The sequence below is a fragment of the Formica exsecta genome, unplaced genomic scaffold (assembly GCF_003651465.1).
Source record: "Formica exsecta isolate Colony F162 unplaced genomic scaffold, ASM365146v1 scaffold258, whole genome shotgun sequence".
NCBI classification, from domain to species: domain Eukaryota; kingdom Metazoa; phylum Arthropoda; class Insecta; order Hymenoptera; family Formicidae; genus Formica; species Formica exsecta.
In genome coordinates this window covers 365,330-381,702 of record NW_021849849.1, presented here as the reverse complement: position 1 = coordinate 381,702, position 16,373 = coordinate 365,330, and the positions used below count along the sequence as shown (strand labels likewise).

The window sequence follows — 16,373 nt, the reverse complement described above, 5'->3', positions numbered from 1 at the left end:
CGGCTTGTTTTTTTTTTTTTTTTTTTTTTTTTTTTTTTTTTTTTTTTTTTTTAGCTGTATATACGTCTCTTATCTTCTTTTGTCGAAAACTTGCGAATTCCTCGCGCGAATGTTTGTAAGTTTTTAAGTGTGCGCGCAGCTTAAAGCTTGCCCCGACGAAAGGGCGCTTGGGACCATAAGAAGGAGACTAACGGCTGATCGAACAAACTTTATCGGGGCGAAACGCGACCCTCCTCCGTCATTCACGACGCTAACCTAACCCAACTTGACTTCGCTCGACCTTGCCGCCTCGCCGGGTGCTTTATGGTGTTTCGAGCGAGGGTGTGAAAAGTGTGCTCCCTTGTACGCCGATGGAAAGCAAATGCGCCCGTTCCGAGTCGAGTCGTCCGTAAATTGTGACTCGTCTCTGATATGGACGTAATCGGAGTGGAACTTGAGATCCTATGCGATCTCGGGCGCGACTTTTTTTTAGGGTTGAAAAATTATGGTAATTTATGGGAAATTCGAGAATTCTTCGAGCAAATAAAATAGTTGAGAACGTAAACTTCTGTTACAGAGGATTTTTTTTTTTTTTTTGATTATATGTCTGCATATAAAATAAATTATGTCTCAAATGACACATTATTGTAAACTTATCGCTGTTTCGACTAATATAATTAATAATATTAGCACTTTTTGAAGAATGTATTCAATAATACATATGAAAATAAAAGGATGCAGAAAAAGTATTTAAATTTTTTAAGCATCCAATATAATATATCACGAAGTAGAAATAAAATAGGAAATATAAAATACAAAAGCACGAGGAATATATGTCATAAATATTAAAATCAATGCAAATATTTTTCTGTAATGGAACCATTAGTTTTCCCAAATAATTTACGTATATATTTTTACCATATTTTTAATAATGAATATCTAAACCGTGAAACTTGATACATAATCGATATGCGATATATGAAATCTGAAGATAATATTTCCAATCTACCAAACTGAAAATTCCGAATAATTAATTTCAGCATAATCTCATTTAGCATCACGAATTAATCATATAACTGATACCTGCTGACAATCGTCAGGAATATTAATGCAACTGAAATTCTCCGCAAATTTACGCGGCTCCAGTTTCCTTCGCATGTCTTTACATCTCGTTTCACACACATATAATAATAGTCTCAAATATATTTCACACGCACATTTAATTCAAATTAACGTGTTTTAAAAAGAATAATTTTTCGGATTTAATTATAATTTGGTCAAAATAAAAATAATAAGTCATTTTAAATAGAATTCGATCGGTATCTAAGGATATATCCGCAACAAGTATTTCCTCAATATGATTGAAAATCCATCGTGTTACGATATAACAGTCAAAACTCCGAGATCCTCGCGACGCGCCAACTTTCCGAACTTTCGGACTTGAAAGCTGCCGCGGAGAATACGTCCGACTTAACTCGCTTTATGGAGTTCCGTACATCAGGGAAAGCGCAACAGGACCTTCCGTATCGCATTTTTCTTCTCGCCCATTTCCACCCCCTCCCCCGCCACGGGATTCTCTCGTTCTCGTTACGAGAGGCGGCGGCGAGCAACGCGCTCGGGAAGAAATATCGCCCTTGATATTTTTCTAATGCGCGTGAGAACCTACCTCCTTCATTTTCAGGCAACGATAATGACACGCGAGGGAGTTGCTCTCGGAGAATCTCGGCTATCATTTAGCGCGAAATGTACAATTTATTATCTAAACGATCGCTAACTCGTTACGATTATATGCGCGGACTTCTCGCAATTCTGTAAGATTCTGTAACAGCAGTAAAGTAAATTACAAACTGACCTTTCCTTCTAGCGTTATCTTTCGTGACGCTCCGTCAGATTTTCAGATTAGATATCTTTAACAATTAAAAACGGCTATGAAATATAGAGTTGCTATTTTTGCACTACGGTATAAAATAAAACAAATTTTTTTTTGTGGAGATTCATATTAACCTGTGTCACTTTGAACATCTTAATCGACATCGCTGAAATCCGACGACGAGCATTGTTAGTCTCGCGTTTTACCAAACGCGCATTTTTCTTTTTTTTTTTTCGATCGACGACGAGTATATTCGCCTTCGAAACAATGTGAAATCGACACGGACGATATTCCTCGCTCGTAATTCGGACGAATGGTGAACCGCAACGAACGGCAGTGACTATCGCAAATTTCTCAAACCTCCATTGACCTAGATTTCGCTTCTTTTTTTCCTCTCGGATTCTGAATGAACGCCTGGTTTGAGTCCGCGACGGTGGCGAGCAACGAGGTGGCGGGAGGAGAGAGAGAGAGAGAGAGAGAGAGAGAGAGAAAGAAGGGATACACGATGGGTGGCTAGAGAGAAGAGGGTAGCGGGCAGGGGGGAAGCCAGGTGAAAATCGATGCAACCGAGAGAGACCTGTGCGTGGGTAACGCGGGAGACCGCGCCTGGAAAATCAATTTTCAGGGTTTTCCAGGACGAGGACCCGTCGGCGGCGACCTAGGAAACGGTCGAGCGTTCTCAACGTTGCTCTCTTTTTCCCTCGCCGCTGCCTGTGTGGAGGATGTCGGAGGGGGAGGGAGTGGCGAAAGGGGGAGAGAAGCGGGCGGGTATATCTCAGTGCCACAATTTGCGAACGAGCACGTATTAGATCCAGGTGTGCTTAATGATATCCCCAGCGCGGAAGTCTCAAGACGCCGGTGCTTCTTTTCTCACTCGGGATGTTCATCCCGAGTAATTTCAGCTTTGCCGTACTCGCGCGCACAGCCGAGGATATTTTTTTTTAATTAAAACGCGCCGAGGGGCCTCCGGACCGCGTCAAGCGAATTCGGTCGTTCGCCCGCGACTTTGAAGCGACTTTCCTTCCGTCCGATACGCCGCGTCCGGCTGTTAAAATGAGATAATAGGAAGAAACGTCCTTCTGGGACGATTCAAGCGGAGATCTTCTCGGCAGCGCGACGCTCTCGCGTTAGGACCGCTCATGTCTCACAGTAATTCCGCTGACGTCTCTGTTATCCGAGACACAATGAGATACAGTTTCACAAAGGCGCTAAAGCTAAGGAACGGGCACTGTGTATAATCGTCATTCGATAGTCAACGTAGTATGTATTTTCTTTCCGGACGCTCTTTCCTTCTAGCTTCTCAAATAACTCTAACCCACTGTCCGTTAACATATTCTTTATAGTACTTTATTCGCTGTCTTTATACTTGGGAGATTAGGTTCGTCAATTAATCGAGCGAGTTAAATAAACTTAGTTTGGAAATACTCGGATATATATATTTGTTTTTTTTTTAAATTATATAATCCTAGCTAGAATACACGAAATATAATTAATTGTATGAAAAATAAAGTTTCCTCGTAACTAAAATTAGCACGAGCAACGATGATGAAAAAAAAAAAGAAAATCTCATATCTTTAAAAGATATCGAGTGGATGAATCACAGTGTTCAATCACACTCGAGAGATAGACGCTTCGTAAATCGGAAAATAAGATTCGGACGACGACCGAAATGAAATCTCAGTGTTGTATGCATTTGCCTAGTCACGAGGGTGTCCTTGTTTGAGCGAAATATCGAAAGAAGAGAAGAAAAAAAAGAAACGCAGGGCACAAAATTCTAGGGAGGTAGTGAATGTGTACGGACTATAAGCTGCTATCGAGCGGATAGGCGTGCGACAACCCCTCTCCCTTCGCTATATCTCCCTCGACCGTCCCTTTTTCCTCCTGCTCGCCACCCCCTAACCACCCCCTGTCCTCCCTTTTCGCCCTTCTCCTCCACCTCCTCCACCATCTCCTCCTCCGCCCCTCTTGGACCGAGCAGCAGCGGCAGGGTGGTCGGTGGGTGGAAAAGGGTGGAGGCTGAGGCTACACGTTTTCCCACACTCGCCCTTTCCGCCCTTCCCTAACCCTCCTCCCTTCGCCATCCAACGCGGCACCCTTCGCCCATCTCGCCCTTGCTCGACCTAACTCCTCGTCCTCACGCCCCTTCACCTTCGTCTTTCTCAGCTCTTCTCTCTCTCTCTCTTTCTCTCTCTGCCTTCTCCTCACTCACGCAGCCGACACTCATTATAGTTACTACCACTGATGTAGCCTCGACTTACACAACCTCCTTCTTCGCCATCTCCTTCGTTGCCACCTACGACAACCGACCGCCAAAGGACGGTCTTGCGTCTAGTGATGGCCCTCGAAGCAATATCCACTCGCAATTCTTGAGCAAAGTGCGAATGTCCCGAATAGAATGTCGCGACGTTGTCCATCAGGCATCATATTAACTCTCTGATTCATCTGAGTTTCACATATACTGACGTTTTCTTTATTTAAAATAATATTTTCATGTATTATATGTATTCTTTATTTGAGATATTATAATAGTTTTGCATATCTCGAATAATAATTACATGAGTCAAATTTTGCTTTTGAAATAATAAATTTCTAGCGTCGGATTTTGAAGACAGAAGTTTATTATTTCAAAAAGAAAAAATTATTTGCGTCGTTGTTAACCATGAGAAATCACGAGACGTAAACATCCGATGTTTTACGCGAGAATGTCAATGTTATTAGTTATATCCCTCTTCACATTTTATTCTGACTACGTCGATAATCAATGTTACGTTAGTTATGTCATAAAGGTTATCCATTTTGCAGTTATAAAAAAATATGGAGTAAAGGGATATCTAATTTTTTAATTTCGCCCAGCCTAGCAAACTTATGATATTTGATTTTATTTTCTCTATTATATTTTGAATAATATTCATACAAATCTGATGCTTTAATATAAAATTTTCCGTGTTTGATATATAATATTAATATTATATAATTTTTTAGCGTACACAACGCTGTAACATTCAAATCAAAATAAGTGGAGTTTTAATATTAATACGACAATATGTACACAAAACCGGCATGATTTTATATCGACTATTTGTTTTTAAACACCATCAAACTTTATCGTGTGCAACAATTAATTTTAACGCATAGCGTGCCTTCTAATTATTATTTCTCGGGAATATATATTTGCGCGCATTTAACCGGTCTGGATAAGTCACGAAAATGATCGATAAATCCATCTATAAACTCTCAATGGATCGCCATTCAATGGTTCGCTTACGTTTCCTTTCGTTTAACGGGATTATGTACGGTATGACCGATGCGCGCGCTCGCGGTTTATTCTCCTCCCTCTCTTTGCAGTTACGACGATAAATTACCCGAATCGCGGAGAAAGAAAACACGGGAAACGAAGTGTACCCGCGAGTACTCGTTCTCCGTGTACCTACCTACCCGCCTGACCGCATTCCGACAATAATCACTTCATCCACTGTCTGCGCGCTGGGCAATGGCGGACCTTAACTACTTTCCACTTACGATTTAATTCACCGACGGCATATACGTTTTATATATCGTCCGGCAATTACGCGCCACGGAAAGATTTGTCATCGCACTTGGGAATATTGAAATCATCGAAGCGTCTCGATACGCTCGCGCAAATGGAACGTGACTTATCGATTAGAAACTTTGAATTATCGAGACGTTGCTTGTCCTGAATCGAATGCGTTTTCCTTTTGTTTATCTCTAACTTGCTATATCTATTAATTTTTGTGCAGAGTAAAGGTAACGCAAGAAAATTTTATTCGTCGCGAAATTCTTCGGGCCGTCTTTACTTTTAAACCTTGTTCACTGAAATGAAGAAAAATTTATTCATCTAAGTTATATCTGTCTTGTAAAATTCGACATTATGCACCTTAATTATATTTAAACGTATCGCGATATCGGAATTGAATTATCTGCAAAATTTAATTACGATTATGATAAGATACGTAGGAATTATACGCGAAAAATGTGATAAAATCTTTCTCATAATAAATCTCACGACTAAAACGCGAAAAGCGACATGTATGAGATATTAAAAGATTCAAATATCATCCGTATAATTGAGACGAACGAGAAATTTATCGGGACTTTGTTTTCCTTCTTACGTAGCGTTACACGTGAAAAAGTAGAATCGATTAATCGACCTAAACTTTCTACTATAATTACCGAAATATAAAAAACAAAGTAACGCAAAAAAGCGTGGGAGGAAGACTTAAATAAGATATTGCAGAAGTTTCATCCGTTATGTGGGTTGTTATTATCTAATGCCGCTCCAAAACAACAATAACAACAACAAGTAAGCGAGAGCACAGTTTGCGTTTCCCGTTATACTTCACGTGTAACATCAGCCTTAAGGTTCTCACGTGCGACCATCGGCTCGCATAATCGATTATCGATAGGCGGCAGGGAGGATAATCTCGGTGCGAAAGCTCTCCGAGCGATGTCATGACCCCTTAAGAACGCTCTTCTCTATAGGAAAAAAGTTTCTCCGATAGAAAACTTCGACCGAGTGCCGTGAACTATCGAACCGGCGCGCCGACCAGCGTGGGTAAAGGATTGCCGCGCGCGTGTGTATATACACGGCGGTTATAAAATAACCACACGACAATCTGGATCGGTCGAAAACGATAAAAAAAAGTAAAATGTTTTATATTTGTGTGAAAACACTCCCCGAATTGATATGGATGCGAATTCGAGACTCGAAACATCGTTGTAAAAAAAAAAAAGAGAATAAAAATACGATTTGAAAGAGAGTGCGCGACCCCCATGCACCACGTTGTCCTACGCTATGATACCGTACCGGCTCTCCTGAAACATTGATAAACGTTGTCAGGAGGGATATAATTTTGCGTATCTTACGCTTAAATGCGCATAATTTTCCTTCAATTTATTGCGCATACGTGTTATACAAGTAATTCGCCCCCCTCTGGAGATATTCATAATATATTACTTTCTCGTTTATCCTTTCTCTTTGTAGGGAATATAGATTTAATACAATTTTAAAATCTGCAAATTGCAATTAGCCATTATTTATTACATTCGTTTTAACGTTTTATTAAATACATATTTGATTTAATGATCCCCGACGTATATTTTCTGTGATAATATAAAGCTTTCGCGCATTATTTTCCATATTTAAAAAATTGCTTATATATTATATATATATATATATAATATATTTTATGCAGTGAGGATATGATATTTTAAAAATGATCTTGTTATATAAGGGAGAAACATTTTACCAGATCTATGTTTATTAGAAGAAACACGTTGTCTATTCATAAAAGAAATATTATATTTTCATAGATTTATGTATGCCCGTGTTAAAATTTATAGATTAATTAACATGGAGAATTTCGGGGTCTCAAATAATTTCGTCAAAGGACACGACTTTGTCTGCCAAGAGCTCCTGCGATTTCGCGCAGCTGTCGCGAACGATTCGCGCCCAACCAATATTTCCCTCGGTAATGCCGGCTAGTTACCCTCGTTAGGTCGGTCGCGGCGCACGGCCAACTCTCCGAGGGTCTCTTACAACAAGTTGGACGGGGGGAGGGGAGGGGGGTCGAGGTCGCCGTCGAGGGTGGTCGCTCGGTCGGTCCTGACTGGTGAAGCTGCGCGTTTGTGTACGTCGCGTCGCGTCGCGTCGCGGGGACTCGGGGGCTTGGCACGACCACGAAAAGTTTCGCCGGTCACGTTCAACTTTCGCGCACCGTTCGAAAAACTGTCTCTCTCTCTCCTTCTCCCCGCCGACGACGACGAATTAGGTCGGCGACCGAGTGCCCCCGAGTGCCGTATCGTGTCGCGAGCACCCGCTGTCCCCCCGAATCGACAAGACGAGGCGACTCTCTTTGGCCGAGAAAAAGTTTTTCCTCCTTCGGACCTTTGGTACACGACGACCGGCAAAACGGAGCCGCGATTCCTCACAAAACCGTGCTTTGCGGTGTATTATGTCTTACTGTTGCGCGATTTATTGTAAATGAATTCAAGATAATTATTACATAATAGAGATGAGTTTTATTATTAGCTCGTTTGATAAAAACAGCGAAGATGATGTTGGAATCACCAGACGTTAAATAAATGAAGACATGGTTCAATATAGTATATATGTAAGAACAAAATTTGAAGAACATTTTTTGTGATAATATTTGAAGGAAATTATTATTAATTTAAGCACACATTTTTATTATCAATTTTATGTTTACCAATTTTTTGAAAAGTGAATTATATATATTCTGGGATTTTTATTTTATTAAATCATTATATATGTAGTCACGAAATATGAAAATTTCTAGATAATATGATTTTAAAAATAAGGTCAATATATTCGTGATTGACAAAATGAGCTTTCAATAACTAATTTTCTTATTCTCATTTATAATATATCCGTTATAAATTAAGATATTTAAAACAGAGATCGCGGATGATGATAACCGTCTCTGATTTTAGCGCGATTTAAATTCCAGCTGCAGAATGCGGTTGACAGGGCTAAATAATAAAGTCGATCAATCAAGTCCAATTTTGGTACCGTCCGAGTAACTTCGCGCGCGAAGTGGGTCATCGACCGAATATACTGCCCTACGAGAGCATGTCGCGTGTGCGTTCGACGTTCGTCAACGGCGAAGAAATATTTGCGCGCGATAAAAGCGAAATCTTCCGGAATGCGTCTCGTTTCGGGTTTTCCATTTTTGCTGATTTTTTATTTTTTCGTAAATCGTGCAGAAATAATCGAACACACAGAGCCCGCGGAAAAATCAACAATACGTCGGAAATGTTTGCGAAAATGAGATATTCGGGAAATTACTCGTTGCGCATATTTTGCATTGTGCGAAAAGGTTTCCCGGTAGATTGGGTCGCGCAATCAATTGCGAGGGAAAAAGTTTCTCCTCTCTCGCACGCGCTTTCGGGCGCAATCTTAGATACTACCTCGCAAGTGTCATGATTCAGCATCGGGAAGGTGGATGAGGAGCAACGTTGGAAATATGTATCTTGGAATATATATGCATTTCGATATTTCAATCAGAATAACGCGTATAGAAATCGAGTTTAAAAAAAAAAAAAAAAAAACAAATTTTAATTTATCTTATACAATTGCAATCTGTCTTTTTATTAACGCACAATTTATATCACTTATATTAATTAATAGTAAATTTAACAATTATAATAAAAATATTATTCTATTTCCATCAATTTCCTTTTGTTTTTTATTTCTCTAAATTCAAATTAATTTTGAATTTATTGTCGTCAATTAAAATGCTTTCGTCGACTTATGCATTTGTTTTTTCATGATCATGAAAAAAAATATCGTGCGTAACTCTTCTTAATTTAATCCCAGGATTTAATTAATTTAGGCAGAACTGTAGATTACGGTGTTATGATCAGCGGAAAACTCCCCAAAATGATAACCACATCGTGACGCGTTCGGCAATTCCGCGGAATCGAGTCGTCGCCGGCGGGAAAATCTTCGAACTAGTTGTGTCCGTGTGCCGGAGAAACTTTTTCCCTCAACATTCCGGGGGATGATATAAACCGTGCGCGCGGCGAGCGGCGGCGCGAAACTTCCGACCCTTAACCCGTTTTCAGATGTTCTCGAGTTCGCGAGAGGGAAGTTGGAAACTTTGCCGGGATGTCTTTCGCGGATTACATTCAATCAAATATGCACGATTCCGGGGACAAAATCTTAATCGAAATCCTATAAATTTATTTTCCGTGTAGTTACGTTTGCATTTCTAATTTAATTTTTAGGTCGTGAATGAAGATATCCTGGAAGAGGAAATTTTTACATACACGTGAAATTTCATCTTGTTTATATACACACACATATATCTATGAAATATATTACAATTCGCTTTTAAGTCTACCAAGTTTAGGATTGAAAGTCAGAGTGAATGTATGCTCTTTAAAGGAAGTTATTGAGGAAGTTATTTAACATTGCAAATTAGAAAATCTTTTTAAGTTTTCATGACAATAACATAGAACTTTGTACTTAACTTTAAACAAACTTTATCCTAATACAAATTTGATTCAAGAGCTAACAGCTTATTTAATGCATCCTGAGATATTCCGTATATTATAAGTAGATAATATTATGGATCTGCGGATGGGACGTTTCACGATGCGTACGTTATATCTGCAGTAACGTTGCGGTAACGTGATTATAACACATTGTAAAATAGCATACTGTTGAACCGGACAAATACGTGTAACAGGTAACAGGTTTGTGATGGCACGAGCCGAGTGCATTTGAATTTGAATGCAGAACTAGTTTACGCTTAATATATCATAGCAATGCATTAAGAACAACACATGTATTAAGAAGTGATAAAATTCAAATAGATGGAAACGTGAGAATAGAAACATGAATGAGCTCATCAATTATATATATATAAATTAACGAATAATTAATTGCAATTACGATACATGTATGTTGTTAAACTTTACATATATATATATATATATATGCATATGTAAAATAGTAATTTAACAATACGCATCGTTTTAGCCATTTCAGTCATTCAAATATGTAATTCAATTTCTATTATTAAACGAATCTGTCACAAAGGATTAAGCATGTCTTTCCGCACAAGACAGGTATATATAAATATACTTCTCTCTCACATGATTATCATTTCTCCAAGAATCTTGCGAGCGTTATATATCCGTAGCGAGTTACCGCATTATATGCACTCCGCGAAGAGTAATAGAATTTGTCGAATGGATTTCACTGAAATGATCGAATCATCTGAAAATTTTCACTAGAGAAAAAGTTACAACTTCTCCGGCGAAAAATCACCACCGACATCAACAAGGTGAAACACTTATCTCGCGAACTCCACTGCGAGGATAAAGAAAACAGAGATCGAAATACAATCGCAAATCTGCGACGCGTGAGCGAGCGAACTTCCTCCTTACCGATCTAACGGGTGAATCACGGCCCCGTTAATCGACCCTACCGGCTCACCCCGAAATTACGGAAAAGAGCCGCGTATCTCTCTCTTTCTCTCTGTCTCTCTCTCTCTCTTTCTCCCTTTCCGTGTGTGTTTCGCCCCTATATCCCCGGTGCGGTCTCTCGACGTTACAACGCGCGCACCACCGATGCACGACGCGCGATACTCGATTCGCGCGTTGTAATGGTCGATCGCAGCTTCGACCCTTTTCCGAGCCATCGAACGGCCCGAACGCGGTCGGATTTTTCGACGTTTACTGCCTTTAGGCCCCTGGACCATGCGTCCGCCACCACCCTCTCTCATCCCCATGCTCCCCCGAATACTCAAATTGACCCGTCGTGCTCGATCCAACCCCCGCCTTCCCCTCCACCGTCGTTCGCAAGCGAGCACAGTTCCCTCCCTCCTGCACCCCTGCCCCTGCCGCTGCCGCCGCGGCAGTTGCCACAGCTTCCAACCTTTTTACCCCTGTACCAACCCTGCTTTTTCCCCCGTTCCGCCCAGCCGCCCTCCTCGCCAACCCTACCACCTCCTACCCCTCTTTTTATTCCGTTCTCTCCCTCACGCGCACCACTCATTATAGTTTCTCCCTCCCTCGCCGCGCGCCCTCCCTCTCTCTCACCCTCCGCATCTATCTCTCTCTATCCCCCCTTTCCATGCCGTTTCCATCTCCTCATCCTCTTTCTCCTCCTCTTCCTCGTCCCCCTCGCCCATCACCATCCGTTCACTCGCTGCTGTTCTCCCTTCCACCCTTACACGTCGACCACCCTCCACCCGGTTCAACGCTCTACCGCAACCCTGGGAAAACCCTGGAAAATCCAGCGGCGTGCACCTAACTTCACCGTGTATATATGTATGTACGTATATATATATATATGCATATATATATGTCGCCCGCGCGTGTATCCATGACACAAGCAAGTAGAGGTTGTATGTATCTACCGGGTGTCCCGGAATCGCCTTCTTCGTCGAAAGGATCTATGATCAACTCGCAGTGTGGAGGGAAACTTCTCTCATTAATATATAAATGCGTATTTTTCGTTTATAATCACGAGCCAAAATTGTAATAAATTATTTGATTAATTTCACGTGGAAATTATTTTAATACGGCTTTAATACAAAATTATGAAAAATTAAATGGTTTTTACGAGGAGAATATCTGGTTCGAATTGATGGGAGCTTCTTAGATGGAAGGAACAGCGTTAGTTTTCGAACATCCTATATGCAATGTTGCAGCCGCCGCGGGAGGCATGCGTAGATAATAGGCATCGGCCAGGACGTTAGCGCGAAAATTGTTTATTTAAAGCCCGCACGGGGATGGTCGCGCGTGCGCCTCGTCGGTGCACGCATCGGAAATTGCGTGCATAAGGATGGCGGACGTAAACGCGCCGCGTGTATATACCGCTCGAGTCGAAGCAATCGCGTGCGCGTTTATTTCGTCTCTCTGGGCATTGTTAAAAAAAAAGTTCAAGGAGAGTAGTAAAGTCATGAAATGCCACGAAAAATGAGACAATTTCAGGGAATTTATTTATAAAGATCAGGATAATTTTGACGAAAGAAAATTAAAAAAATGCCTTAATATTATTAGTGTGTTTAAAGCGTTAAAAAATAATTAAGTTAACGCCTGGCGTATTTTTGAATCACACGGTATATAGTTTCGTGAACGTTCGGATTAGAGATAGAGATTGTGCAGGAGTGCCGCGACATACATAATGTAGGACCATCTCTATCCGTGCTCTTCCGGTTTGCCGTCATAAATAACACAGCGACTGTTATAGTTATTACGCTTCCGATTAATAATGCGTTAATAGTCGAACCGTCCCTCTTATATACATTCACTTACGCGGGTTCCCCAATATCTTATATTGTCATTACGTTGGCATGGACGCAAATATTTGATCGCGATACACACTCACGGACGAAAGTAAACGCTTACAGCTATTACGGCAGTGCAATAATCGGGCGCGTAAACCTGCAGGTAGCCGCGGGTTTGTATTATATATTACGCTACATTACATTAAGCATGTTGTATGCGTACAGCGCACTCACCGCGGGGGGGGGGGGGGGCGGGTGAGGGAGGGCTACCGGCAGCGATACGTCGCTTGGTGCATGGGGGCGCATTAATACGCACGTGCTTGCCGTGCGTGCGCTTCGGCAGTTGCATCCAAGATAGCCGCTGTAAAATCGTTATATTCCATCGCCCGATTCGTCAAGCTTCGCACGAATCCAAGAAACGCGGAGAAACCACATTTTATCGGAGAGCAATATCTCTGGCGAGATAATTATTCCTTTGATTAACGAGTAAATTATTATCTTTCCGTTCTATACCGACATATGTTAAACAGCTTTCAATTGATACAGAATTTATATTAATATTTATTTTCTGAATTTTTAAATATTGTATAAATTTTTCTTTTATATATATTTATCGAATTAGTACTCCTCTACTTTTGATAGAAAAATTGTTAAGTCATGCGAAGAGATGTAACACAAAGAACGCAATTATTTCGGCATGTTTCTCCCGGGAGCGAGTTTTTATCTGATATTGATGAAGATTTTTATAATGTCCATTATGCGCCGCATATAAATCAGATTAAAATATATTAATCGATGTTACACAAGCAACGCAAAAAATAAACGCGCGGTATATGTACATGGAGGGTATGTGCTGTATTAAAACTGTAGATTTTACAACCCATGCCGTGAGTGATTTATGCGCGTTGCAGCGGCTCTCGTGTGTGTTCATCGATGCAGGCTTCGCGATTTCAGATCCCGGGTGTTTCCCGGTGCAGAAAAAAAGCGCGAGATGAGGGCTGGATATCGGATCATAGGGGTCGCGAGAGACTCTCGACGGGAGGGTTTTTCCCGAATTTTCTACCGAGCTTGTCAGGGGCGCGTTTTAGTTTGCGGATCCTGCGGATCCTGCGGATCCTAGGTTAACATTTCACATCAGGATTTTGAAATCCTGATTGTGCATTAATCAACGTGAAAGTCAACTATTCTAAGTTGATGCATCGATGTTTTGCATTTTATTTTATTATTTTTTTTTTTTTTTTCGTAAAAAACGATCAATGAATTCGTCCGATTTTTCAAAGCTCTTTACATTCAGGCTCGCGAACGATAATCGTTCTCCTTTCTTGTCACCTTTTTTCTCCTCACCGACTCTGATTTTCTCGTTGACTTGATAATTGTTGCGCAAAGCGCACTTGATTTTCCTCGGGCGAGTATAACGTTATGCAATTTTATGCGGAAACTTTGAGACGCAAAGGCGAGGCTCGCTTGCAAGGCTATGGTAATGGTGTGGGTTCGTTAGCGCCACGATTGTCGGACACATTGGTCGCTCGTTTATACAGATGTTCGGAATTCGAATTGCGAATTTATACCCAAGTGATGGTATTGTCAGTGGCTACGAGACTCTTTCTTCTGTGCTCTCGCCTTTCACTTATTATTATGACTTCACAGCTCATCGCTTTCATCGCGAAACACTTTCTTTCTTTAGTTTTCTTTGTTTATTGTCGTTATTTTGCTACTCATAGAAAATGTGAACTTAAGAAGTATAAATTATATATATATATAGATATAATTTGATCAGAGTAATAAATTATTATTTTAAAAATATTGGTTATAGTAATAAAATAATACTTTTAATACTTGTAACCATTTTGTTAATTAATATTATTATCACGTAATGTTATCATTATTTGTCGTATTATTTAACGTAATTCTTGACAAGATGGGCATATATAAAAATGGGCATAGATATAAAAATTAATATGTAGATTAACTCACAGAAGTGATTTCCAGGTCCAGCGTAGTGATGTCCCTTATATGCCGCGAATAATCCGGGGTTGATACCAATCTATAAAATAAAACGTAAAATTTGTTAGAGAATCTTTATTTGTGTTCTATATTTTATCTTATATAACATTCGCGATTGAAATATTATCTGATCAAATCGCGAATATGTTTGCATTAGCACAGGCGCGATTAATTCAGCGTTATCTTAATTATTCATAATCATGAATGAATCATGAAAAGAAGGAAGATATTTTTAAGTCGCTTTTTCATCCATATCGCTGTATTTGTTCTCTTTATTTTGGAAATTCTTCGAATCCGCGTGTCGATCTCCTAGAAATTATTACTCTTATTTCCAGACTTATTTCCGTACTACGAAACGGCGAAATTATTGTCTCCGTATCCTCGAGTTTCCATCGAGTTTTTCTAGATTCGAGGAAAAACTTATCGAGTCGTTTGCGTCACGCGTTGCTGTCGACATAATTAATTTCACTTTCTACCGATTGTCAAAGCTAAGCCGAGACTTTAGAGAGAAAAGAGTTCGCTTTATCAACATTTTAGTCTAGCACGCGATAAAAAAGGCGTATTTATAGTAGGCCTTACCATAATTAATTATACATAAATACGACTAACCATATATAATATGAACCATATATAATATGAAAATTATTCATGGATAGCTTGAAATTGACGAAGGAATTTTGATGAGCAAAAGTTTACGAAGTTCAGAAGGCATTCCTCTTCGCGAAGAGATATTTTTAACTTATTGTTAGCAAAGCTTGCGCTCGATCGTAATTATAAATATAAAAATAATATCTAATAATTAAAAGCGTATATTATGCAGATATATATAGTTTGAATGTTTGCTATATGCATAATGTTTAATTTAACTCCAAAAGCTTCCTAAAAAGACACGCTCGACGAAAAATTGCATGTATCCATATTATATATACGATGAAATTAATTCCATTATTATGAGAGTGCTTCAATGCAACGTTTTTAATCTGCAAAATGTGAAATTGCAAATTGTTGAAACAAGTCCTGTTTCGTGAAAATTTCGAGCCGCTGTCGAATGCTTTGGCATCTCTTTTCGAATTATGCAAAAATATTAAACGTAATTAAACTAACACATTTTTAATACGCACTTCCAATCCATCGATGAATGAGAATGGCAGGATCAAACAAACATTTGTTTTGGTCTCCTGTTCAATTCTGCTTAAGCTCGTCTAACGTCTCTACATTTTCAATATTTTTTTTCCCGATTTTACTCGATTTCCTATGAATACAACCGCATCAGCAGATTGCATTGGAGCAATGAATGCTTTTTCAAAATCAAAAATGTGGTAATTGAAACCCTTGGATAAAAATGGAACAGCGCGATGCTTTTTCGATGTTGAAATTAACAATTTTAATTTTTCAATGCTACTCTCCGCATACACAATGAATATTTCATCTCTTTTTAATATGATTTTATAATAACTGTAATAATGTAACCGAAAAACTATATCACATTTTTTGATTTGATTATATTCTGCTTGTGATTTTATGTATTAGATAATATTAATAATCGCTTTATTATTTATTTTCTTCTTCCCGTTTATTCTTAGCTAATTTACATTTTTTAAGTAAACGAGTATCGTTTCTCACATTTTTCGCGAAATCTATTAATTAAACCTAATCACGCGCACGATGTCACGCTGCACTTGTTAAATTGAGTGAGAGAGAGAGAGAGAGAGAGAGAGAGAGAGAGAGAGAGAGAGAGA

General features: G+C 39.6%; 2 protein-coding genes across 2 annotated transcripts in view; one reads left to right on the top strand and one right to left on the bottom strand.

Moving 5' to 3' along the window:
- Positions 1-16,373, top strand: part of LOC115236525 — a 146,100-nt gene that overhangs the window by 17,407 nt on the left and 112,320 nt on the right. The window lies entirely within an intron of this gene.
- LOC115236526 (atrophin-1-like) overlaps positions 1-16,373 on the bottom strand; it is a 118,979-nt gene that overhangs the window by 10,503 nt on the left and 92,103 nt on the right. The window contains 1 exon segment of the mRNA XM_029809036.1: positions 14,605-14,674. Within this exon segment, the coding sequence (XP_029664896.1) occupies positions 14,605-14,674 (70 nt within the window).